The sequence below is a fragment of the Mesoplodon bidens genome (genome assembly GCF_964165515.1).
Source record: "Mesoplodon bidens genome assembly, chromosome: 13".
NCBI classification, from domain to species: domain Eukaryota; kingdom Metazoa; phylum Chordata; class Mammalia; order Artiodactyla; family Ziphiidae; genus Mesoplodon; species Mesoplodon bidens.
The window spans coordinates 38634577-38661383 of NC_138169.1; the positions used below are offsets into that span (position 1 = coordinate 38634577).

The following is a 26807-nucleotide window of genomic DNA, read 5'->3' on the forward strand; positions in this document are numbered from 1 at the left end:
GTAGTGAAAGGACAGGGAGGGCTGCAGCTGGGGGTCACTGAGAGGGCAAGACTTTGGGAGGGGAGATATTTTTCTTAAGAGAAGGGACATTATCCCCAAAGATACAAGGATTCAATAAATTGTATCACTTATGATTTGTGATACTTGGGGACGTGTGTTTCTTTAGAGGAACATCATTCTGAGTTTGATAACTCGTATTTTAAAAGATAGTCCCATTAACTTCTACTTACAAAACTTACAAGACTGCACTTACAGTTTAATGCAAACACAACAGAAAGGGGGAACTATTCACTTCTTATTTTTAGTAGCTCTAGTTCTTAAAACCATACTGGCTCCAGTTGATGATAAGCCATCTATTTAACAAGCTGCCCTCTCATTTTGCTAAGAGAAAGAGAAGTAAAAATGAAAACAGGTGGAGGCTTCCTGTTCAGCAGGTTATAATGCTGTCAGGAAAAGGAGCAGGCTTGGAGTCGGATTTTACATCTTCCGAAAGAAACATGATTGTGGATGAGAAGGAATGTGAAAACCACATGCACGTAAGATAAAGCTTTTCCCCTTACTCTGTGCCAAGTCGAGATAAAGAGGGAAACTCAGGTGACTGACTTCTTTCATCCTGAAATGACTTATTTGACACAGCTGTTCAGAATGCAGCCAAGAATCCAGAAAGAAACAAGCAAACAAGTGAACTATAGATGTCGCTCCATCTTTGCTGTAAGGCTCTGATATTTATAATAACATACTCTAGTCCTCCCATGAAGCATATTTACTCTCAAATAAGACCCTGTTCCAATAAGCAGGATAAGCTGGTGTGGGGGGGGCTCAAAAAATTAAAAGCCGCCAATTATAGTATTTTATTTTTATCTTATGGACCTTATAAATGACACAATTGCTCATCTCTTTGGATGGGTTACTTAAAAGCTCAGAACCAAATTCACATTCCACTTCTAACAAGACGGCAGAAACTTCTGGGATGCATTTTTGAGAGTACTAACTTCATCCCTGGCCCAGTCTCCTTGCTCTTACCCTTGCTTTTTCTTCCTCTAATTGCCTAATTTCATCTTATATATTTTAAGCTGCTGTGTAACCTTTATGAGTTGGAGAGTGTTTGAAGAAAAATGTCAGTACATAATAAATAACAAATAAAAGTGAGAATGAAATGCACAGGCAACAAGACAGCAAGAAGAAATGACTATGAAAAAATAGTGTACAACAGAGGAAGGAAAACTATTAAAAAAAAAAACACCAGATACATGAACTCAAAAAGTTTATTGATTATTCTGGAGCTACTTAGTTTAAGGACAAGCAGTTTGTCACACATGTCAGGCTCCTCTGAGGAAATCTTTGTGTCACATCCCAAAATAGTTATTCATTTTCATAGTGATGATTGACATCAAGAAGGGGCATAGATTAAATACTGTGTATTCTGTTTTAGAAGGAAGAAAACTATATATTTCACCTTTAAAATGAATTTTGTTTGTAAAAGTTCAAGAGAATCACCATCATTAAATAACATCAGAAAAGTTAAATTTTCTGTAATAGAGGCGTTTTTGAGTTTTTTGATCTCCAACGAGTTCTATAGAACTCACATGTATCAATTTACAGAGCTGCTTCGGGAAGGAAAAAAATCTGACCTGCTGACTGTACAAGCCTAAGAAATGCTCTTCCTCTAAAAACATCTGAACCAAAGATAGAGAAAACAAACCATCAATGTAGTTATAATCTGCCTTAAGAAAGCATATCAACATACCACTAATCACATACTAAGTTCATTTGAAGTGAAAGGAAATTTCAGTTAGTGCTTCAGAGATGATTGTAGAGTTGGTATCAGGTTATATAAGGCAACGCAGTTTTTGTTCAGCTTTACTGAGGTATAACTGACAGATAAAAATAAAAGATATTTAAAGTATACATTGTGATGATTTATGTATACATTTTTAAAGGATGAGGATTCCTTCTATCTGGTTAATTAACACATTCATCACCAAATATATGTATATATACATACATACATACAAATATGTTAATTTCTTGAGGAACCTCCATACTATTTTCCATAGTGGCTGCACCAATTTACATTCCCACCAACAGTGCACAAGAATTCCCTTTTCTCCACACCTACCGACACATCATCTCTCATCTTTTTTTTTTTTTTTAAAGTTTATTTATTTATTTTTTTAATTAGTTTCTGCTTTATAACAAAGTGAATCAGTCATACATATACATCTGTTCCCACATCCCTTCCCTCATGCATCTCCCTCCCTCCCACCCTCCCCATCCCACCCCTCCAGAGGTGATAGCCCCTTGTGGTTTTGATCTGCATTTCCCTGATAATTAGTGCTGTTGAGCACATTTTCATGTACCCGTTGGCCGTCTGTAGGTCTTCTTTAGAAAAATGTCTATTCAGATCCTCTGCCCATTTTTTAATTGGATTGGGGGGGCGGGTTGCTATTGAGTTGTATGAGCTCTTTACAGATTTTGGATATTAGCCCTTTATCAGATAAATGATTTGCAAATATTTTCTCCCATTCAGTATGTTGCCTTTTCATTTTGTTTCCTTTGCTGTGCAGAAGCTTTTTGGCTTGATGTAGTCCTAATTGCTTATTCACAATTTGTTTAACGTTCCAGGCAATAGCCTATTACAGGTCCCTCCCCCAACCCCCAGAAAATAAGGCACATTGTATCCTGCCATCACTGGGTTTTGCTCTGTTTTGAACCAGGAGGACATGAGCTGCGAGGAGAAGCTGTACTTCGGCATGAACGAGTACAGTAAATCTCTTCAGTGGGGAATCACGAGCCCACTTCTGAGATGTGATGAGACTTTTGAAAAGATGGTGAACACACTCTTGGAGAGGTAAATAAGGGCTTTCAACCTTTTCTTCAGCTGTACTTGCATGTCTGAAATAGCCAAACGTCTTTTGTGTCAGTGTCACAGGGAATTTTGGTGGAGTCCAGGCTGTGCAAATGACATGTGAAGGCAGAATAAAAATAGCCTTTCCTAGACCTTTTACTCAGATGGGTTTTCTATGATCATCCAAGACCAACAAAGGAAACCAGTGACTCAGAGTGGGAGGTAGAACCACTTTCTGTGTTCTTAATTGTCTCCCAGGCAGGCTTCATTGCTGCACCCAGAGATGACTTGGGCACAGAGGGATTTGCTTATTAAAGACCATTCCTCTGAGGTCTGGCCTTCCCCACACTTTTACATTTTCCTCTCTTTTCTCCTCTGTCCACCACAGGCAAGTACACTCAGTAAAAACAAAACTTTACTCTGAGAGATTTGGAGTGTAGACTGAAGAAAATTAAAGAACAAACCGATCATTTAAGTGAGTTCAGTTCTAAGTGGCCCTCCTCCATCCCCGACCTTGGGGTTAAGATTCATGACTCTCTGTCTCCTTTTTCTTCCCCAATTCCAGGTCAAACTCTGGAAGAGCAAAGGGTTTTTCTGGGTTTTTTTCCTCCCTGATCTTGAACCATAGACTCAAAAAATAGGCAGAGGCATTAGAATTTAACATAATAGGGAATTCCCTGGCAGTCCAGTGGTTAGGATTTGGAGCTTTCACTTCTGTGGCCTGGGTTCAATCCCTGGTCAGGGAACTAAGATCCTGCAAGCCGTGAGGCGTGGCCAAAAAAAAAAAAAAAGAAAAAGAAAAAGAATTTAGCTTACTAGAGGTCCCTCCCTGCCCTCCACTACAGTATTCTGTTTGATCATCCAGTGATGGGGGCAGTTGGGCACTATTTGATGAGGCACATTCTAATTTTTAGTAGCTCTAGTTCTTTATTTTTGGGTTTTTTTTTTTTTTTTTTTTTTTGCGGTACGCAAAAGCTCCGCCCGCCGCAGAGCTCCGGACGCGCAGGCCCAGCGGCCATGGTTCACGGGCCTAGCCGCCCCGTGGCATGCGGGATCCTCCCGGACCGGGGCACGAACCCGCGTCCCCCGCATCGCCAGGCGGACTCCCAACCACTGCGCCACCAGGGAAGCCCTAGTAGCTCTAATTCTTAAAACTGGCTCTAATTGATCACAAACCATGTATTTAACAAGCTGCCCTATAACTTTGCTAAGAAAAAAGAAAGAGAAATAAAAATGAGGACAGGGGGATACATCCTACCCAGCAAGTTATAATGCAATGTCAGGAAAAGGAGCAGGCTTGGAGTAGGATTTTATGTTTTTGCAGCTGTTGGATTTGAGAAGACTTAACTGACACTGAGATGTTAATCCTTTCACAGCACATGTGATCTTAGATTTCCAGAATCATCCCATGAGTCTCCCCTTTGTTTCCCACCCTTCTGTTCCCTCTGCCCTCTTGGAACCTATCTTTTCTTCCAGTAACATCACTCGAAGTTTTTTTTTTTTAATTTATTATTATTTTTTTTATTAGTTTCTGCTTTATAACAAAGTGAATCAGTCATACATATACATCTGTTCCCACATCCCTTCCCTCTTGTGTCTCCCTCCCTCCCACCCTCCCTATCCCACCCCTCCAGGTGGTCACCAAGCACCGAGCTGATCTCCCTGTGCTATGCGGCTGCTTCCCACTAGCTATCTACCTTACGTTTGGTAGTGTATATATGTCCATGCCTCTCTCTCGCTTTGTCACAGCTTACCCTTCCTCCTCCCCATATCCTCAAGTCCATTCTCAAGTAGGTCTGTGTCTTTATTCCTGTTTTACCCCTAGGTTCTTCATGACATTTTTTTTTAATTCCATATATATGTGTTAGCATACGGTATTTGTCTTTCTCTTTCTGACTTACTTCACTCTGTATGACAGACTCTAGGTCTATCCACCTCATTACAAATAGCTCAGTTTCGTTTCTTTTTATGGCTGTCACTCGAAGTTTTATAACTCGTATTTTAATGGATGATCCCATCAACTCCTATACAACTTTTGTAATACTTACAAAACTACAGTTACAGTTTAATACAAACAAAAAAAACTAGGGAAACTATTCACTTCTAAATTCATAGCTCTTTCAGTGTGAAATTTAAATGCCTGTATGTCAAAGTTACCCTTTGATCTAACTCTGGCTTTCCTACATGGCCCAGCAAAAAGCATTAAGCCTTAAACTTGGATCATCTGTGCCCACTTCCTCTAGCCAAGTCACCCCAGGCTAATAATAGCTATGATTTATTGAACACTTGAAGGGATTGGCCCAGGACTGATTGAACTGAAGGATTTCTTTACTTTTCCCCAATCTACTAAATTCTTATCACATAAGAAGACATTGTCAGAGACCTGAATAAAATCCACACTCTGTCTCTGACAAGTTGGATGATCTTGGGAAAGGAGCTGAATTTCTCCCAACCTTTAACTCAGCCTCCTTCTATGAGAAGGTGGAGTGGTCAGAACCCAGGGAATCTGTGGTCCTTTCCAGCTCTAAGTACTTCAGAACCACACTAGTCATTTGATGACCCTAACTGGTATTTGACCCTGGGCTTTTCTGTGTAAGGCTGGTAATGACAGTTTCACTTTAAATAGAACTATAAAGTGGAGCAAAGGTGAAATCCCCCACTGGCCTACCCAGCTGCTAGGCGGCTGCATGTGCTACCAGCTGGCATCCAGAAGGGAAGTTCAGACTCGCCATTGTTTTGCAGGCTCCACGAGAGGCTTGGCCAAGCTCGGGTCCAGGGTCTTGCTTTGCCTATGCCTACTTTCTTGATACCTGCAAGCACCTCTTCATGCCTGCAAGTGGGTCCTCTTTGCCCATTTGTATTCATTCTGTCAGCAGGCTTGGCTTTCTGAGGAATAGCACATTAATGAGAGGTTTATTTTCTGCCTGCTCTGTAATCGTAAAAACTGCCAATTTGGCAGTCCAGTGAAGGGTGGAGGGAGGGGAATGTTGAGGTGAGTCAAGGACACCCCTACTATTTGCTGGGCACCCTTCACCGAGCAGGGGCTCAGGTGGATAGGAGGCCACACCACTAGGGGGTGCTATTTCTCCAGCCAGCTCCAAGTTTTCTCCATCTTTATGGGAAGATACTGTTATTGCTACAAAGGAGCTGACCTCAAATTAGCAATAATAATTACTCTTTTTACTCCTGATACTCCACAGACATTACACTAGTGTCTCAGTTTCCTTAACTGTAATCTGAAGTATAAGAGAAATAAGCTAACAAGCATTCTAACCCCAAGCCACCAGCAAGAGGTTAGGATCTAGGGATGATCCATTATGGCTCTGTTGAAAATATGAACAGACCAGTGCTTCTCAAAGTGCAATGTGATTGTATAAAATAGATAACTAATAAGAACCTGTTGTATAGCACAGGGAACTCTACTTCACCACACAGTGGAAACTAACACAACACTGTAAAAAACTATACCCCCCCCAAAAAAAAGCAATGTAATACAAATCACCTGGGGACCTTGTCCAGCCTGATTCTGATTCAGTACATGTGTGGTGGGAGGCTTTGGCGGTTCTAACAAGCTCCCAGGTGGTGCTGCTGTTGGGTGATGCTGCTGGTCCAGAGACCGCACTGGGAGAAGCTCGGGTCACTAGGCTGTCCCTAAACCTCGTGAACTTGCTGTACCTATCCCAGCAGGTTTTGTGAGCTCACCTTTTCCTTCTAGTGATGGAGGCTTCAAGGTCATTCTAGAGCTCAAGCCCCACTCCTGTCACGAACCCCTTCCTGCCATGCTTGGTCTGCATTCCTACAGCACAGACCTCGCTGCCCCAGTGGGCCCCACGCCCAGATGCCAGCTCCCTGTGTTCTGTTGAAGGTACCCCAGGCTGCACAGCATGGTCGTCCGCTGCTACCTCCTCATCCAGCAGTACTCGGAGGCTCTGATGGCTCTCACCACCATGGCGTCCCTCCGAGACCACAGCACGCCGGAAACACTCAGCATCGTGGATGACCTCCTCAGCTGCCCAGGAAAAAACAAAAGTGGGAGGGGACACATGCTCATTCTCAGGGTGCCCTCCGTGCAGCTGGCGATGCTGGCCAAGGAGCGGCTGCAGGAGGTGCGCGACAAGCTGGGGCTGCAGTACCGCTTCGAGATCATCCTCGGGAACCCCGCCTCTGAACTCACTGTCGCAGCCCACTTTGCGGCGCGATTAAAGGTTAGCAACGGACAGACGTTTGTTCTGTTTTCTAGGACTCCCGTGTAGGTGGCTCAGAGGCCTGAGTGTGATAGAGTTTTGCACATGTGTCAGTGTGATCTTCGTGACCATGTTAAGGCTAACCTAAGGGACGTGTCCACTTTCCTAGTTTAATAAGATTCTGTCCGGCCCCCCTTTTAGCACATGCATGCAGTTGGTCTTCCATGCTCTCCAACTGCAGGTGCAAAAGTGCGATGACCCAATTTCACCCCATGTTTATTGACCTTGTTCGAGATGCATCTAGCCCACGGCCATCTGTTTTCTCAGAAAAAAAGGTAAGTTGTTCTCTCGGACCTCCGTGGGGCACGCCTTTAAGTATCATCCGTTCACTGAATCTTTTCTGTCCGTGTAGCCTGTCTGTCTGCTCAGAGTGGGTAAAGTATCCTGTTTCATCTTCAGTGCTCATAGAGAACTACTCCCCACCCTCGTGCATGTGGATTCCCCAACAGTTTGCTGTTTCTTTGTATTTGCTTTGGCCCCGAGGCGTGGGCTGGGCTGAGATTCAGTCAAGCCTCCTGCAGAGGGATTTGTGCATGGCTAAGCGCCGCCCATCCTCCACCCCCGCCCCGCCCCGCCCCCCTGCACAGCTAGGGACGCACTGCTTTTCCTGAACCCCTCCTGTCAGGCATGGCGGGCTGGGGAGAATTTCTTAATCAACTAACCTAAATCTCTACCTCATGCCCTGCTCAGACTTTTCTGGGGACTTATATAATCCAATGTGTCCCAGACATTTGACAGCATTTCATAAAATCCTGCGTACACATAGATATGGTACTAAGCTAGGTACTATGTGTCTGGGGTAGACCGACATGGTTTCTGCACCTTGCACACTAAACACTGAGCTAAACTGGGTGAAGAAAAACCTAGTTTGACACAAACTGTATGAAAAGAAAGCACGTAGTCTTAGGGGATTTGCATTCCCACCTTGGGCTGCAGTTTACCATCTGCAAAATGAGTGTTGGACTGCATGATCTCTAAGAGCTCTAGTTCGAGGATTATTATTCAGTGTTCATAAAGCATTTTGCAAATGTAAGCCTTTGTATTGTATTCTATTACCTATCTTGAATAATCCAAAATGCAAACAACATGTCTTGTATTAGCTTGATACATAGCTGGAACAAATAAATCTGTCTAAAAATAGAAGCTCCTCTATTTAGTGGAAGTTGTAACATTTACATTTCACATATGGATATATAGATATAATGCTCACAATATTAATTTAGAGTCATAGACCACATTACAGCAGAATTCCTGGGATAACTAACAAATGAGAGTCCTGAAATTCTTCTTACAGTATAATTCATAGAGGCATAGGTTGTGGGATAATCTGAATAATGCTAATAATGATGAGGAATCTGGAAGAGCAGATCATCAGCACTGCTCTGTGAAGTCTCACACACCTACTGCAGGAAGATGGTCTCAAAGGATGTGAGGCTGCCGGGACTTCTCTGGGTCTCCACTGACCCTGACCAAGTGCAGCTACTTACAGAGTCTTAGGTCATTTGTTCGGACCCTTCAGGAATGCCAATCACTAAGTCAGGATAAATCAGCAGTCCTAAATAATATGCCCCTCTGGGCCATTGTTTGAAAACTGCGGTCAAGACCTGAGCTTCCTAGCCTGGCTGCTATAGCACATCAGAATCACCTGCAGGGTTTCCAAAGGGCTGCTGGGAGTGTGCGCCATACACGAAGGGGGTCTCAAGTAATTACTTCTCAGAGCAGTTACATCTCAATTCTCATGAGTCGCTGCCAGGCACCAGCCACACAAGAGATTTCCATACGCTCAAAACCTCTCGATCACACCAATCCATCCTTTTTATATTCTCTATTTGTGTGGAAGTGAACATTTGAAATCCCTTTGGAAAGTTCACATCCTAAGAAAGACGACCACTTGCCAGGTGGTCTCTGTTTCACCTGTTTATTTCTTTTTTAAAAATTTTGTTTGTTTATTGGCTTGTATTTCTACCCCCATAGCCTGAAATTTCTATGAGGACTTTTCCTCTCAATATGAATAGCACCCAATGAAGTTTCAGGTACAAAAGAGGCACATGTAAAAATTGTTAAATTAATTAACCATTGTAGCATTCTTTGACTCTCATTCACTCTTTTTCTTTTTCACCTGTTTATTTCTAAATTACCAACTTTACCACTAACGAGATAGCACCAGTGTGCCTTTCATCTCTAACGCTGGGTAAAATCCAATGCCTCTTTTTCCATTAGATGGTCTTATTTTTGTGCTTACCTCTAATTATCCTTTAGAAATCATGGTTAACTTATAAGTGATAACCAGTACTTTGGAAGGATACAAGGTTTATATCTAAATAAATCAGTTCATCCAGAAGGCCTGTGAAGCTTTCATTAGATTTCCTTGGCCTTGAACCCCATATTATCCCTGAAGTCAATGCTCTCCTAGTCTTTTGTGTTGTCTTAACTGCCTCTGCAGGAAAATCATCCTGAGGGCATGACAGATCCATAGAAGAATGGCAGCCATCAATCATCAGAAGTAACAATGTGACAGAAAAGCATTTTATAGGGGGTTTAGCTAGCTCTGATTGGTCAAGAGTAAAAGTGGAATTTGTTTAATCATCTTTTGAAAATAAATCTCCTTATAAAACATAATATCTGTTATCCCATCATTATAACCCAACCTCATTCTCGATAGAACGATGAAATATATTCGAGGAGACTCCAGTGTCAGGGATATCATAAATCCAATGTGAAGGCTAATGAGTAAAACGATTCCTACTTGCAGAATTATTTGCTTTGAATTAGGTAATGTTCTGGTTCCCTTTGACATGAAAATATATGGAAAACTGAATTGGGGGGGAGAAACTTTCTGCTAATATCTTAAAAAATATTTTGACAGATTAATTTTTTAAGACATAGAAAGTCTCTCAAACTTGTAAACAGTTACGTAGATCCACTGAGTTCTCTTTGGCATGCAAACATGATAAAAGATTGGGCAACAAGATTCAGGTTGGTTCTTCCAATTTTACAAGTTATACACATTTTACTTGAAGTAATTGTGGGTATATTTAATTCCAAAGACTGTTTTTCCTAGACATAAACAAATCAGTAAACAAACTCTGTTTTATCATATCATATCTTGCCTGATATATTTCTTTTGATCCCATTCTGATTTTAGCAAAGGAAGTACCAGTCTATTTTAAAATAAAATTGTATGCATTACTTAATACCTCACTTCTTAGTCCTTGTTCCCAAAAGCATTATCTGAAATGCCAGTTCATTTCTTATAATAACTCCTGCTAGAAAGCCGATATAAAGCACAGTTAGATCTACACACTTCATAAAAAGTAGTAGAAACCACCTTATCTACTTAAGAGATGGTTTATTTTCTCTCTGCTCTAAAACAGACAGAAAAGTCTATAAGATCTTTTCACTTTTGAACATCTTTCAAGTTGGGATTTTCTTCCTCTTGATATATTCATGCTTTCAAGATTGATGTTCCATTTATTAAAGATATTCGTGTGTGTATATGTATATATGGGTTAATATATATGAGAAGTTGATTACGTGTGAGTTTTGTTGAGATTCTTTTATTAGTCATTTACAACTGAAATGGTCTTTTTCAGTCAATCAGTCCGAAGAGTCTGTCCATTATATGAAGGAAGTGTACTTAAGAGCCTTGAGTCTACTAGTTTAACTAGGATTTCTGTAAGGTTTGCACCATCGGTGGAATATTTCATATTGTATGTTTCTTTGACCTGTGTGGCTAATGTATAAATCAAGATCTCCTGTTTTATCCTACTGCGATAAAACGAAAGGCTACATTCTTCTAGAGTGCTTTGTGTATGTTTTTTAGTAGTAATTAAAATATATGTACACACACAAACACACTTATTGGAAGTCATTTGGAACCACAGATGTGTATAAAGTCTGGCTGTAGAAACCTTTAAGAAGGTGGGAACTTAAATGAAGGGTTTTAATTTTATTGTGTGGGTCCCTTTCTACAGACTTGGAGAGGAAATGAAGCAGAAGAGTGGACCCCTCGGACGTACCAAGATCTAGAAGGTCTGCCTTGTATTGTGATATTAACTGGCAAAGATCCCCTTGGAGAAACCTTTCCCAGGTACAATGTGAATCATTAGTTTTTATTTTCCATTAGTTGCCCACCTGAGCTGGTGGTTAAAACTTGGCTGATGCTCCCCCATTTCATTCACTTGGCAAGTGAGAAGAGAATTGTTTTATTTGGGGATATAAGAAATGTAGTCTTCCTTGAGTCTTTCTTTGACTTTCCAGAGATAGCCTAGCAATCTGGGGAATGGGAGATAGCCACACATGAGAAGTGTTTATGCCTCGAAGCAGGGCAGCCAGAGGGGCAGGGAGGAAAAGCACTGTCCCCAATGAGGAGTTTTGGGGATGAAGTGTCTCTGTTAGTGTCTCTGTTAGTCTGCTGTTCCCTCAAGGATCCAGGGCCTGTAGGTTGGAAGGCAACAGCGCCAATAATCATAGCACTCACTGAATGCTTACCGTGTGTCAGGCATTGTCCTAAATGCCTTACCCTTGTCATGCCATTCATTCCTTTCAGTAACTGGGTCAGCTGGACACTGTTACTCTATTTTATATGTGGAGAAAATGAAGTGACTAGTCCAAGGTCCTAAGCTAGGAGGTGGCGGAGCTGAGGTTCACATTAGGCATTACCTGGCACCGAAGCTCACGATTTTGACTGCTGCGCCGCACCCAGACACCCAGACACACATAAACATGGCGTGCCTCACCAAAGACAGACTCGCCAAAGATATCCTTACTTTCGTGCAGGTCTTTGAAGTACTGTGACCTCCGGTTAATTGATTCAAGCTATTTAACTCGCACGGCCTTGGAGCAGGAGGTGGGTCTGGCGTGCTGCTACGTCTCAAAAGAGGTCATCCGGGGGCCCACTGCTGCCCTGGACCTTAGTGGCAAGGAGCAAGAGAGAGCCGCCGTCGGCGAGAACGGTGCCGAGGAGCTGCTCATGGACCTGGAGAGGCCCCAGAGCAACAGCAGTGCCGTCACTGGAACCTCAGGTCAGTACTTTCTCTTTCAAGGGATCAGAGGCAGGAGTGAGGAGGCGGGTAGGAGTATGGAAGGCAGAGGCATCTGCTGACTCCCATCAAGGCTTTCAGAGCCTTGGGTGACTCAGGCATCCGGTCCAGACCTTGGTTCTCCGGGAGAGATACTTGGAAAACATGACTCTTGAGCAGCCACAAGATACGTTCCTGGGGAAGCATTTAATGAAGAGCTTGCTAATAAGCTAAATAATACAGAAAATAAATTTCATCAACCCCAGCTGCCACCATTTTCCCTAGTCTCTCTCACCCTAATCATCTCATAGATATTATGCATCTGATATTTGCACAAAGGCCTTCTTTTCCTTCCAGATCCTGAAGCTGTAAGTTTTTGCTAATTGGCCTAGTATCTGGCACAAAGTATTTGTTTGAATGAATGAATGAATGAGTGACTTTTCTAAGTACTTAATGGCAAGTGTTTGTATACTGAAGGCTACTCTGGGACCATGGGTTGACTGGGATGATCCAGTCTGCAGCCTGCCAGCCACTCTCTTATTGTGTTACTGTGTGGTTGACGGCAGTGCTTGGCATCAGTTTTCTTCTGATAAATAGTATTAAGCAAATACAGCACTATTTCCATTTTTTTCTGTGAAAGTTATAATAAAGCTTTATATAGAAAACTTGGAGAAGGTAATGAAGTATAGAGAAGAGATAAAAAATGAAAACTCCACAGCAGAGGGAACCACCATTTGTGTTCCTTCTCCCCCGTGCTTCCCTTCTCTCATCTCCATGACACACACACGCAAACACACACACACACAATTTCATGGCCAAAAGCAGCACCAATCTTTCTATTCACTCTGTCAGCTGCTGTCAGATGGGCTCCCTATGAGAACTGAAAGGCAGGTATCTGTGGGGTTTTCTGACTTTCTGTGGTGCCCCTCAGCCTGGAAGAGCATGGGGACTGTCCTTTGGGGTCTTCCCAGCTGCTCCACTCAGTCAGGGGTCAGGGCTGTACCTCCCCCACCCCATCACTACAGGCTCCCCAGTTCTGCCTCTGCGACCAGGTCAGAATAAAGGGGAGAGGTTGGGAGGAGTGTAAAGGGTAATAGAGGGGAGGGGGACTATCACATCTAGAAGCTTTTGGGTACCGGCATCAGTGACGGAGAGGCAAGGAAGGCAGGGGTGGGGATGGTGATGAGCACTGGACTTCCTTCCTGTGGTTCTTTAATCAGCCCCACAAGCCTCACTCTTCTGGCCTTGTTCTGATTAACTCACACAAAGGTAATGATTTGCCTTCTGCTGTTTTTAGAGTTTTCCCCGCTTTCAGGATGCATGTGCTGCACACACACACACACACACAATCACACAATCACACACACCCCCCACCGGCCTTGGGGTGACTCTGAGGGTCCTCAGAGGGGCTCACTGCCCAAGGTGTGCAGGCCCGTGGACTCCAGGACCGATGAAGGGAGAGGAAAGCCCTCACACAAAAGTCAGATGAGCAGTGGAGTGACCGTGTCACGAGCCTCTGGTTACTGGCTATTCATCTAGGATCTCCCAAGGTTGGGATATGACCCCCAGGCCTGGGAAGCACCGATCTGAGCCAGAGAGGGCCTGCAATCTTGAATGTAATGAGCTTCTGGTTTGTCCTCAAGCCAAAGAGGGGCTGATGGACTAGAGGGGAAAACATGTTTGAAGTGAATTGGCCGCAGGTGCAGGGATCTCTGGGCAAGAGCAGCATCTCGCTGGGAGGATATAAAGCTCTCCATTCCCACGGAGCCGCTTCCCACGCTGGTCTGGGCGTCCATGGAAGGGGCTGCACGCTGGGGAGGTATCCAGAGCCAGAAGCGTGGGGCCCTGGGACCCCCAGAAGGAGGCGAGTGGCACTGGGGCAGGACTTGGATGTGCGCCTGTGTCGGTCAGGGTCCTGGAATGAATCAGAAGGCTTATCCAAACGAGGTAACCTGAGGAGAGTTTAATATGCCGGCAGGATGCAGCCAAGGAGCAGGAGATGGCGTAGTCGACCCCAGGGGGCCCGGACCACCTCGCGCCCTGAAGACGCCGGGGAGGGGGTGGGGGGGATAGGCAGACATAGGCCCCGGAGGAAGCCGGGGCGTGGGGTGGGGGAGTACCGATTTCCTATGGCGTCTCCACTGGCCGACCCCACGCAGGAGCGGGGGCGGGGGGACAGGACGCTGTGTAGTCCGCGCACCGCCGGGCCCCCGGGCCTCCAGGCCGGTCCCCCTGGCAGGGGCGGCGGTGACAGAGCGGGCGCGCGGCGGGCTGTTGTCCGTCCTCTTTCAGGCTCCATCATGGAGAACGGGGTGAGCTCGTCCAGCACCGCCGACAAGTCCCAGAAGCAGCTCCTGACCCCCGGCTTCCGGAGCCCGGCCAACAGCGTGGGGCTGGACGAAGGGGTCTCGGCGGGCCTGGCGGGAGCCGGAGAGACCCTGAAGCAGGAGTGTGACTCCCTGGGCCCCCAGATGGCGAGCAGCACCACCTCCAAGCCGTCGTCTTCCTCGCCGGGGCCCGGGGCGCCGCGGTGGCCGGGACAGCCGGCGCCGGGCTGCCGGGGCGCGCAGGCCGCGCTGCCCCCGGTCGTGATCCTGTCCAAGGCGGCCTACAGCCTCCTGGGCTCGCGGCGGGGCGGCAAGCTGCCGGCGTCCGCGGCCCTGCTGCCGCACCCCGACGTGGCCTGGGCCAGCCCCCTGCGGCCGCTGCTGCCCGGGCACGCGAGCGCCGAGGAGCAGTCCCTCTACTACCGCCGCTGGACCGCGGCGCGGCCGCACCACGCCGACCACGGCAACCAGGCCGAGCCCGCCTCGGGCGCGCGGCCCTGCCATCCCCGCCGCCTGCTGCTGACCGGGCCCCCGCAGGTAGGGAAGGGTGCCGGGGCGGGGGGGCGGGGGGGCTGGGGTCTCCGGAGGAAGGGCCAGAGAGGGGGAGAGGGGGTCTCGCGTTGGGGTCCGGTGGTCGGGGCACGGAGGCCCCCCACTCCGGCAGGGAGACGCGGAAGAGCCCACGTGTGAAATCTCTTTTCTCTTTTCCGCCTCTCTCCTCCCTAAACCTCTCTCCTCCCTAAACCTCTCTCCACCAGGTGGGGAAGACTGGCTCCTACTTGCAGTTCCTGAGGATCCTCTTCCGCATGCTCATCAGGCTCCTGGAGGTGGACGTGTACGACGAGGCAGAGATCAACACCGGTGAGTTCCGAGCCGGCAGCGTGGGTATTAACACCACAGCCGGAGCTTCCCGCGTCCTCCTGGGGGTATACATGCGCTCATGGGCAGGGTTCTCGAGAGGTTAAAGGTCGTGAGCCAGCAAAGAGTTGTAAGCAAGCTGTGGCCGAGTTGAGCTCCCTGAGGTCGGGGTAGGTCTTCCCCTCTTTCGACTCCCGATCCCCTCTATGTCCTTCCTGTGCGACGCTGAGCAAAGAGGCATCTCATAAAGCCCTGTCAGGTGGGTTCACTGCTCAGATGGTCAAACTGTCCAGGTTTAAAATTCGAGTGCAGTGGTCTACTGCTCAAGGGTTCAGGGCATGTTTTATACTCTGGATAACCAGGCCTTTGTTGGTTCGTCAGAGTAGACGTATGTTTTGCTCGCTGGCTCCTAGGGAAGGTGTGTGGGTTGCTACGACGAAAGGAAAACTTCAGAAGCAGAACAGAACCCTGGTGCCGTAAACAACCCCTTGGCACTGGCAGTAAGATGTAGGGGCTGGTGCTTGACAGACTAGCCTGTGCCTCCTGCCCGGCTTCTTGGCACTTCCACCCCGGCTGTCACCTGTGAAGGAGGCAGTTCTGCTATGCAGCCCGTCCAGCAAGGCCAGAAAGGGGGCATGAGCAGGGGTCAGCTAGTATTAGCTCTGCAGCCGGGGGAGTGTGGCTTCAAACTATGGCTTCACATCTCAGAACAGAATAACCGTGTGCTGGAAGGAACAGGGAGGGGTAGGGGCAGGAGAGAGAAGTGGTGGTTCTTCCTAAGCCCCTCAGAGATGATTCCAGAAAAGGGAAAGGCCTTATCATCTTCCATCAGATTAGCCCTTGGACACCTCCCCTCACTTGCTTTTCCTGAATAGTTGGATCTGTTCTGTGACCAGCCCAAGAGACTAGTTTAGTTCAGAACAAGACTTAGGTAAAATCAGCCATACTTAATCATTTTACTATGGCTTTTGGCTCTATTTCCATCCTCACCAGTTCACGTCCATGATTCCAGACACAGACACACAATTCCACCTTCCTATCCACATCTCCTTGTTTGTGTCCCCAGCTGAGCTGTACCAGACCCCCAGGCCCACCACAGAGGGGACTGAAACACCCTGGGCTGCATGGAGCGGACTGGGCCCCAGGGGCAAGGGCAGAGCCAAGCAGACAGGAATGAGGGGTCGTCATCCGCTGACTTTCCCCCAGGCTCCTTGGCGCTGCAGGAGAGTGATGCCTTTACTTTTTGCCTCAGATCCTGCTACAGGGCCTACAGCTGTGAGAGTCAAACCTGGCCTTCGTAACAAGAAGCACTGTTAGTTTGGCTTTATTCCTTCACCCTCATTTTAGTGCAGGTGAATGCAGTGGTGCTCTGGAGAGGCACAAGGACACCTTTTTTTAAAACTAGAATAAGCTTTAACTTTTAAATAAAATGCATACTTTTAAAATAAAACTTAAAAAAATAACTAAGTTTATTTTTATTTTTGGCTGCATTGGGTCTTTGTTGCGGTGCGCGGTCTTTTCATTGTGGTGGCTTCTCTTGTGGAACACGGGCTCTAGGTGCACGGGCTTCAGTAGTTGTGGTGCTCAGTCTCAGTAGTTGTGGCACTGGAGCTCAGTAGTTGTGGCACCCAGGCTTAGTTGCTCTGCGGCATGTGGGATCTTCCCGGACCAGGGCTCAAGCCTGTGTCCCCTGAATTGGCAGGTGGATTCTTAATCACTGTGCCACCAGGGAAGCCCCTAAAAAAATAACTTTTAAATAAAATGCTCAGGGATATAAAAATAAGCAGTATTGTGTTTAAAAGCTAATAGCTGTAATTCTAGTCTTTAGGCCTTTTTTGTTGAAATTTTTTTCTTCGTTTCTTCCTTTGAACGTTGTCTTCAGCTTGATCTTATAGTTTTTAGTGTTAATAACAAATATCATCTATTGGACACCCACCATGTGCCTGCCACTGTCTTAGCACTTTCAATATGCCATCTGGAATCTTTACAACAATCAGGGGACCCTGAGAGGTGAAGGTGCCTGCAGGTGTGAAGTCACAAGTGGTGGGGCCTGGACTCAAACCCAGGGCCCCAGGCTGTCAACCTGGACTGCATGTCAGAACCACTTAAGGAGCTTTAAACACCATGATAGGTGCCTGAGTGATGAAGGAGGTTCTGGGCAGTGTGGCCTGAGCACAGGGATTTTACAAGCTTTGAGTGATTCATAATAAGCAGCAGACACTGAATCTTGCTCAGTGTGTCCCTGAAATCTCTTCAGCATCAACATCTTAAAACCCCACAACTAAAACTCGAAGACAGAATTCAGATCATCCAAAATTAAATAAGATTTTAAGGCAATTTGGGGGGCTGGGGTGGGAGACCAGTTGATCTCCTAGTTGTGGAAGTTTGTGGACTGGGTGTGCAGAGGCTAATGATGGGGACCAGTGAGGACAAGCGTCTCTCCCGGCGGGGGTCTGAAGGGACAGTCTGCTTCTCTCTACCCTGGACATGGGAGGGAGCTCATTTTTCAGAAAGGCCTTTGTCCACCCACCTGGGCGGACAACATACATACATACAACCTTCCATCCCTGACACTTGAGAGAGAAGGAGGGAGGCCAGTCGGTCTGGTCTGCCTGCTCTGTGCACTTTCTTTCTTCTTGGCCTAGATCACGGTGAAAGCAGTGAAGTGAGCCAGTCGGAGGGAGAGCCCTGGCCTGACATCGAGAGCTTCAGTAAAATGCCCTTTGATGTCAGTGTGCATGACCCCAAGTACAGTTTGATGAGCCTGGTATACACTGAGAAGCTGGCAGGGGTCAAACAAGGTCAGTGCAAGTGGAGGCTAAAGGTCAAGGGTTCACCTAAATGAGGGCAAGAGGCCTGGGGCAGTTTAATCTTTGAGAGCGGCTTCATTCATTCTCCTCTGCTTTTCTCTCGTTTTACACGCATACATGTCACCTTTTCATTTTCATAGCTGCCTCTCAGGGCGTAAGTTACAGAATCCTGGGAAAAGCCCTTCTGGGGAGTGGGGGACTTTCTTCCCAAGCATAGGGGCTTCAGGCACATCACGGGAAGGTCTTTTGCCCCTTTATACACAGAAGCAATAAAGGAATCCAAAGTTGAGGAGCCCCGGAAACGAGAAGCCGTGTCCATGATGCTGACCAAGTACGCGGCCTACAACACCTTCCATCACTGCGAGCAGTGCCACCAGTACATGGACTTCACCTCTGCCTCCCAGGTGCAGCCCCTTTGCCCTTGCCTGTTACCCAATGTGGATCTTGTATGTAAGAGAGGAAAAGTCCCAGTTTCAAGCCCTAGACAGAGGATGGCTTATATATGAGATGGAGCCACTCATTTGTGAGCAAAATGCTTGAAGTAATTGATTAAGGTGATTTGGGGTTTACTAATAAAGGATTATGGGTGGGGGAGGGTGGGTGAAAGAAACTGAGTTTGTGTCTTAAGTCACTTCATCAAAATGGTTACATGTGTCGTGTTTAGATTAGAAAGTAGCTGAGGTGTCTATCTGTGATTCCGAAAAAGCTGGATATTACAGTATGTTTGGCAAAAGGGTCTTTTCCCTCCTTTGGGTTGTTGATGAAAATGGTGCTATTATCTACAAATTTGTAGGGTGCGCCCTTTGAGCTGTGAACAAGTCTTGATTTGCAGAGACCTAGTCTCCCTCTTACACCAGCGAGTGATGGTTTTGACCATAGGCATACAGAGGAGTCAGTGTTTGCTTTTTTATTTGGAGAGAACTGAGCGGTGGGAACACAGAAGGGGAGCAAATACCCCATAGCATTTAGCTTCTTATTGGCCGGAGCGTCTTTAAGCACAGAAGATGGGAAGGGCAACCAATGATGGTCATATCCAGCACCTGTTTGGGGGAGAAGCTCCATGTTGCTTTCCCCTACTTTACCTTCTTGACTTCTATATTATTTGGCTCTGAACACCTAGAACAACTCTTCCTCCCTATAGGATGTGATGAGTGGATGCCCCCCAGACTTGCTTCTGCTCTTGAGGACCAGGTCTTCACTCTTTCCCCACAGGGTACTAGGAGGGATATACTGATCATTCTGCTCTTCTGGTACAAGTTAACGTTTCATACCCCATTTGTTTTCTTGTGTTATTGAAAACTTTTGGTGGGCTAGTTTGAAATCAGCTCACAATGCCTTATAGGATATAGAGGATTCAAGTCCCCTGATCTATAAATCATCAGGTTTTAGAACATTTATTAAAAACCCTCTATTTAAATAGTTTCTGTGTGATTACAGTACCAAGTAGTAAATTCCAATACTTGCGAAGCAGAATGAAGGAGAATTTAAGGGAAGAATTACAATATTATTTCTCTATGAAGGTAATATTTAGGTTAAAACTCTTGGGAAAACTACCTGGATTCTAGTGGCTGCTGAAAAGTGATGATATCTTTTCATTAAGCCAAGTATTGTCTGCATTCTAAAGACCTTTATTTAGTCATTCACTGAGATGGGTTACTGAGAGTGTGTGAACTTATCAGCAATTTAAAAAATAGGTTAGGTTTATATTTGGCTTGGATGAGTCAGAGGTCTCTCCTGGAAGCCAGAGTTCTAGGCTAAATGACTGTTCAGATATCTTCAGCTTCTACTGTAGCCAGGAAAGATGGGGCCACAGAGGCATTTTAATAATGTCAGTCTTTATAGTTTACTTAGAAAAATGATATTCATTTGACCTGACCCACACAGAATCGTTTTCCCCCATCACTGGGCACCTTTGGGAATGTTCACGTGGCAGGACATCCCCTCGGTATACTGGACCTCCGTAGGACTGAGCAGCAGTGGTTCTAAGAAGGAGAGAAATGCAGATAGTTTCCAGCAACAGGTATTTCTCCACACACGGAGAGGCTGTGTAGGGGCGAGATGCTTGGCTCTCTTGTCAGCGGCAGCCACTAAAAGATGAGGTGTCTGCCTTTCCAGCCCTCTGGACACTGCACGCACAGCAGGTCTGGTGGCAGGCAGAAATTCAGGTTACTTTGCCTCTCTTAGTAACAGTCTTAACAAGTGGCCTGGAGGTTTGAGAACCGTGAGTTTACATTCCCTCCCTTTCTTCTCTGCAAACGCAGATGTCCGACTCCACCCTTCACGCCTTCACATTCTCTTCCTCTATGCTGGGAGAAGAGGTGCAGCTCTATTTCATCATTCCCAAATCCAAAGAGAGTCATTTTGTCTTCAGCAAGCAGGGCAAACACCTGGAGAGCATGCGGCTGCCCCTGGTTTCAGACAAGGTGGGTGATAGCGTCTGGACACAAGGACTGACAGGCCTCAGGTATTAGATCAGGTTCTCTAAGCTTCTGATATCTAAGGGTTCTAATTTCTCTTTTTGGTCTCCGGTCCTTTCTTTCCCTTTTTCTCTTTCTCTTTCAGCAGAATTTGAATTCGGTCAAGAGTCCTATTTTCACTCCTTCCAGTGGTCGCCACGAGCACGGACTCCTAAACCTCTTTCACGCCATGGAGGGCACCAGCCACCTGCACCTACTGGTGGTTAAGGAGTATGAGATGCCACTGTACCGCAAGTACTGGCCCAACCACATCATGCTGGTGCTTCCTGGCATGTTCAATAATGCAGGCGTGGGTAAGGGGGCCCCCAGATGGGGGGAAGGGCTGGAAAGATAAACTAAGCTCCATTCCCCAGGCATGAACTTTCAGAGGTTCCCCTGCCCCTGGATAGTGTCTTGCCCTGCAAACCAAAGGACTTTTCATTCCTCTTTAAATGAGTTTTCATTTCTCTTGAGCTGCAGTTTTGCAGAATTTAACTTCTGAGGACTAGTAACCAAAGAAGTCACTGGTACGTTGAGCACCCTGGGAAGGATTGGGACTCTTCCCAGTATAGGCCGCAGGTGTTCCTCGCTGCAGGCTGGCAGCAGGAACATCACAGTGAGGAGGAGAGTCTGAGGAGGAGGGGAGTTAGTAGTTCACACTCCGGTCTGGAGGGATCTCTGAGGGGCATCACTAATCTTAAAGGCGCACAGCAAGTTCTTGGGGGCTCTGTACAGCTGGGGACTGGAAGCATCATCACTGCCTACGGCAGTTATCTTAAAAGTGCCTGGAAGAAGTCTTTCCTGCTTTTCCCCAAGGAGTTTAAGAGCAATGGGCTGATTTCTCAAAGGCAGCACCTGGTTGTTGAGTGTATTGACAGAGCCGGGGAGGAACTGGAGAGAGCGGTCTAGAGCTCCTTCATTTACCTCCTGAAGGCAGGAAACCTCCACATGGACCCAGTGTTCTAGAGCTCTACTGTCTGGTCTCTCCCTGCATCTAACTCACTTCCCATTGGCTTCTGTGGGTATCTCAGTGCAGAGTCTCAGAGGGCTGAGGATCAAGAGCTTTAGAGGAAGAACATCCAGCCCAGAGCTGGAGTGAACACAGAAGGGACCCGAGTAGTGCCCTGGATCCACACAGGCCTTCTCTCCGGGTCTCTCTCTCCCTTTCTTCTTAGGTCTCTTCCTTTCTTGTTCTCCATTCCATTCCTTTACGTGTCCTTAAACTTTAGCCTTAATATGGGATTAAAATATTTTCCCAAACTGGTTTCTTTTGAATGCAATTTTATTTCCCATGTTTATCACAATATCAAATGACTTAGGACTTTCATATATTTCTAGTCCTTTATCCTCCCCCAAACAATATATCTCCAAACTATCTAAAATCTTCTTCTATATGCATATGACCCTCAAACTATACCTTTCTGTGCCTAACTGACCTTTAGGAGAAAAAGTTTCTTCATCCCAGATCTGACTGAATTTGTTTAGTGCCAGTTTTGCCATTTTTGTAACAATCTGGGCAGAGAAACCAACATATATGCAAATAAAATAAACACAAATTAAATTTTTTTACTGTGGTTAAAAAACACAAAATTTATCTTAGCCATTTTTAAGTGTATGGTTCAGTAGTGTTCAGTATATTCACATTGTTATGCAACCAATCTCCAGAACTCTCTTCATCTTGCAAAGCTGAAACTCAGTACCATTAAAGGGTAATTCTCCATTTTTGTTATCCATTCACCCACTGAGGGACCCTTGGTCTGCTCCTCACCTTTTGACTGTTGTGAATAATGCTACTATGAACATGAACACAAACCTTTTCAAAACCCTGCTTTCAATTCTTTTGGGTATATACCCAAAAGTAGAATTGCTTAATCACGTGGTAATGCCATTTTTAATTTTTTTTGGAATTGGCATGTTGTTTTTCATAATGTCTGTACCATTTTACATTCCTACCAACAATGCAAAATGGTTCCAGTTTTAACACATCTTTGCCAACACTTGGTTTTTCTGGGAATTTTTGATGTTGTTGTTCGTAGGCATCCTAATGGGTGAGATGGTATCTTATTGTGATTTGATTTGCATTTTCCTAATGATTAGTGATGTTGATCATCTTTTCATTTGCTTGTTGGCTATTTGTATATCTTCTTTGGAGAATCTATTTTTTAGTAAAGTTTTTATTGTTGACTTCTAGGAGTTCTTCATATATTCTAGATATTAACCCGTTATCAGATAAGGTTTGTAAATATCTTCTCCCATTCCATAGGTTGCCTTTTCACTGTTGACTGCATTCTTTGTGCAGAAGTTTTAAATTTTTATGTAGTCCAGTTTTTTTCTCTTGTTGCCTATGCTTTTGGTGTCATATCCAAGAAATCACTGCCAAAACCAATATCAACAAGCTTTCTCCCATGTTTTCTTCTAAGAGTTCTATAGTTTGACCCATTTTGATATTTTTATATAGTATAAGGTAAGGGTCCAACTTCATTCTTCTGCATGTGGATATCCAGTTTTCCCAACACTATTTGTTGAAGAAACTATCCTTTGTCCATTGAATGGTCTTGGCATTCTTGTCAAAAATCATTTGACCATATATGCAAGTGTATGTTTCTGGGCTTTATATTCTTATTCCATTGGTCTATGTGCCACTGCTACACTGTTTTGATTACTCTAGTTTTGCAATCAGCCAAGTGTGTAGACCTCCAACTTTGTTCTTGTTTCAAGATTGTTTTGGCCATTCAGAGCCCCTTGAGATTCCATGTGAATTTAAAGTTGGATTTTTCTATTTCTGGAAAAAAAAAACCTGATATTTTGACAGGGATTGTATTAAATATGTGGATTGCTTTGTGTGATATTGACATCTTAACAGTATTACATTTTCTAATCCATGAACATGGGATGTCTTCCCATTTATTTGTGTCTTTAATTTATTTCAGCAGTGTTTTGTACTTTTTTTTTTGCGGTACGCGGGCCTCTCACTGCCATGGCCTCTCCCATTGCGGAGCACAGGCTCCGGACGCGCAGGCCCAGCGGCCATGGCTCACGGGCCCAGCTGCTCCGTGGCACGTGGGATCCTCACGGACCAGGGCATGAACCCGTGTCCCCTGCATCAGCAGGTGGACTCTCAACCACTGCGCCACCAGGGAAGCCCAGTGTTTTGTACTTTTTAGTGTACAAGTCTTTTGCCTCCTTGGCTTAACATTTATTCCCAAGTATTGTATTTCTTTTGATGCTATTGAAAATGGAACTTTTCTTAATTTACCTTTTAGATTGTTTGTTGTTAGTATATAGAAACACAACTGATTTGTGTGTATTGTTTTTGTGTCTGCAACTTCGCTGAATTCATTTATTCTAAGTGTGCGTGTTATCTTTAGGGTTTTCTACATATAGGATCATGTCTGCAAAGAGGTAATTTTACTTTCTAACTAGGGTGACTTTCATTTTCTTGTGTAATTGCTCTGGCTAGGATTTCCAGTACTATGTTAAATAGAAGTGATAAAGGTGGGCATCCTTGTCCTATTCTTGATCTTATAGGAAAAGTTTTCAGTCTTTGAGCATTGAGTATGTTAGCTGTGGGCTTTTCACATATGGTCCTTATGTTGAGAATGCAAACTGTTATACACAGTGCTATTGAAAGATAGATTTTCCTAAATCCTAGTATTACCTTATTCAAACTGTTTTCCTGGCTCCTTCATAGACTTAATGGGGTTTTTTAGCCTCTTTATTTCATTATCATCTACATTTTGTTTCATTTTAGGGTGGCCCACTCATAAAACCTGGCTAATTCCTGATGATCATCATCTTAATAATCGCTAACACTCACTGAGTACTTACCAAGTGCTAGGCACTGTCCTGAGCACCAAACAACAATCCTATGAAGTAGACATTATCATCGCCTTCTTACAGGTGGGGAAGCCTAGGCACAGGGGAGTTAACTTGTTCACTATCACACAGCTAGAAAGCAGTGGAATCAGAATTCAAACCAAAGCAGCTTGGCTCCAGTCTTTTCTCTTACTTACTGTACCATATGCCTCTTACAAAAAAGCAGACCTAGGGAAAGGATACCAGTTTCCAGAGTCTTCTTCAAAGACACTGCTGCCAGTTTCCTAAAGGTACCTAAAGCAGGGGACATATTAGTGTAAGTGGCATACCCACTATTGCAGCCCTGGTGGCTCCCTAGTGCAGGACACGCAAGTGGCTGCTGCTGAGAATCTAATCATGGCTCTAAGAAACCAGTAGTAAGTATCTCCTCTATGTGGTATCCTTTGTCGTATCAGGGAAGCTGGATTCTTGCAGTACTCCTCGAAGTGTAGTTCATGAATCACCTGCAGAGACATCTCTGGTTTCTGGCCCCTCATCAGACTTACTAGTGTGAACCTCTGGTGGTGGGCTCTAGGAATCTGCATTTTGAACAGACTTCCTGGGTGATTCTTATCTACACTGGTGGTTGAGAGCCACTGCTCTGAACATTTGGTTGACCCCCATCCATGTGCATGGTCACCACGTGAACACGCATGCTTACGGAGAGCATGTGAGCTGTGTGCAGGGCCTCAGCCAAGCCTGAGTGAAGGATGTACAAGCCTTGGTTGTGTTGCCTTTCAGGTGCTGCCAGGTTTCTCATTAAGGAGCTCTCATATCACAACCTGGAGCTGGAGAGGAACCGCCTGGAAGAGCTGGGAGTTAAGCGCCAGTGTGTCTGGCCTTTCGTCGTTGTAATGGATGACTCGTGTGTCCTGTGGAACGTTCACAGTGTTCAGGAGCAGAGCAGGTAGTGGTGCTTCCTACGCAGTCCTAGGAGTGTGACAGTGTCACCGAGAAGACACTCTCCTGGGCTGTCACTGCACAGGGAAGTAAATGAGAGGTACAGCTTTCCAGAGCAAAACAATCATCTGTGAGACTACTCTCACTAGCACATTTTGTGGTGGCTTAGGAATTTTTTAATGTAGACACTCAGCCTGCCATTAAATTCCTGGACCATTTGTGCATCACAGCTTAGGTTTGCTATAAAAGTCTGTTGAAAGACACTATGGTTTATTTAGAAGGACCACTGGCTTCTGAATCAGGAGACCTGCTTTTTAGCCCCAGCTCTGCTTCCTAACTATCTGGATGAAAAGGGAAAGTTACTTCACCTCTCTCTCAATTCTATCACATATAAAATTATGGCTGGGCCCAAATCAGTGGTTCTCCTCCTGGGACAGAGGTGATGGGAATCCATGAGGACCATGAAATGCTAAGCCTGGAGAAGTCCTATGCAGTAAATGGCCCTGAATATTCACAGCCCCAGTGAAACACTGTGCCAGATGGTCTCTAGACCCTTCCAGCTCAGGCATTACGATTGTGTGCCCTGATTTCCCCTGTGGCTTTGAAGCCCGTGAAGTTTTCAAATATTCCTTTATTATCCCGTAATTACCAGAACTGGGAAGTATACTTGTGTGCTTCTCATCTCTGGCTACCTCTCTTTGGTGACTCCCTGTTCATTACTCACTTTGAAATGGGCTGGATTTCACTCTCTGCCTTGAAGTGATCAGCCCGGCCCCCAGAAGGCAGCTTCCCTAGGTTAGCAGTGACAGGCAGCATGAAAACCGGGCTTGACATCCTTCTCCATTCCAGACTAATATAAAGTCAGTCAGCTAATCGTATCCTTCAGGTATTAATACAGTGTGGTTAGCTCTTCATAAGTGACCCTCTCTTCAGTAATAGTGGTATCTTATGTAAACTAACTCTACATTTCATAGCCAGCCCACGGAAACAGGAGTTTCCAGTAAGAATGTGTCCTTGAAGAGTGTCTTGCAGCATATTGAAGCAACACCGAAAATCATCCACTACGCAATCCTGGGCATACAGAAATGGAGCAGCAAGCTGACTTCTCAGAGCCTGAAGGCCCCGTTCTCTAGGTGCCATGTGCATGACTTCATTCTTCTCAACATAGACTTGACTCAGAATGTGCAGTATGACTTCAACAGGTAAGTCAGGCCTTCTGGATGTATGTGATCCTGGCATTTACTGATGGTTTCTGCCCAGGTCTAGCCTCAGCAATGTTTTTATTCCTGTCTCTGTGTCTTTGAGAAACTGAGACTCTCTTTATACGGACAGAGAAAGGGGGATCATAAGCCCCAAAGTGCCCCTTCATCACCCTTCAAACTGACCCAGACCCTTAATGATAGGTGCTGCAACATGAAATGCTTAGAAAACATATTTTGGCCATCTTATTATTCAGCAAGAACTGAAACAGGGACAAAAGTTTTTATC

The 26807-nt window shown here is 45.4% G+C and overlaps 1 protein-coding gene across 2 annotated transcripts in view; it reads left to right on the top strand.

Moving 5' to 3' along the window:
• GREB1L (GREB1 like retinoic acid receptor coactivator) overlaps window positions 1–26807 on the top strand; it is a 258611-nt gene that overhangs the window by 226407 nt on the left and 5397 nt on the right. The window contains exons 19-30 of one of the 2 annotated variants that reach the window (XM_081252044.1): window positions 2718–2851; window positions 6714–7053; window positions 11067–11182; window positions 11872–12116; window positions 14406–14977; window positions 15199–15301; window positions 17944–18099; window positions 18373–18512; window positions 20370–20531; window positions 20671–20878; window positions 25161–25326; window positions 26294–26521. In XM_081252044.1, the coding sequence (XP_081108170.1) occupies window positions 2718–2851; window positions 6714–7053; window positions 11067–11182; window positions 11872–12116; window positions 14406–14977; window positions 15199–15301; window positions 17944–18099; window positions 18373–18512; window positions 20370–20531; window positions 20671–20878; window positions 25161–25326; window positions 26294–26521 (2570 nt within the window). The remainder of the gene's footprint in view (window positions 1–2717; window positions 2852–6713; window positions 7054–11066; window positions 11183–11871; window positions 12117–14405; window positions 14978–15198; window positions 15302–17943; window positions 18100–18372; window positions 18513–20369; window positions 20532–20670; window positions 20879–25160; window positions 25327–26293; window positions 26522–26807) is intronic. The other variant, XM_081252045.1, reaches the window with a different exon arrangement.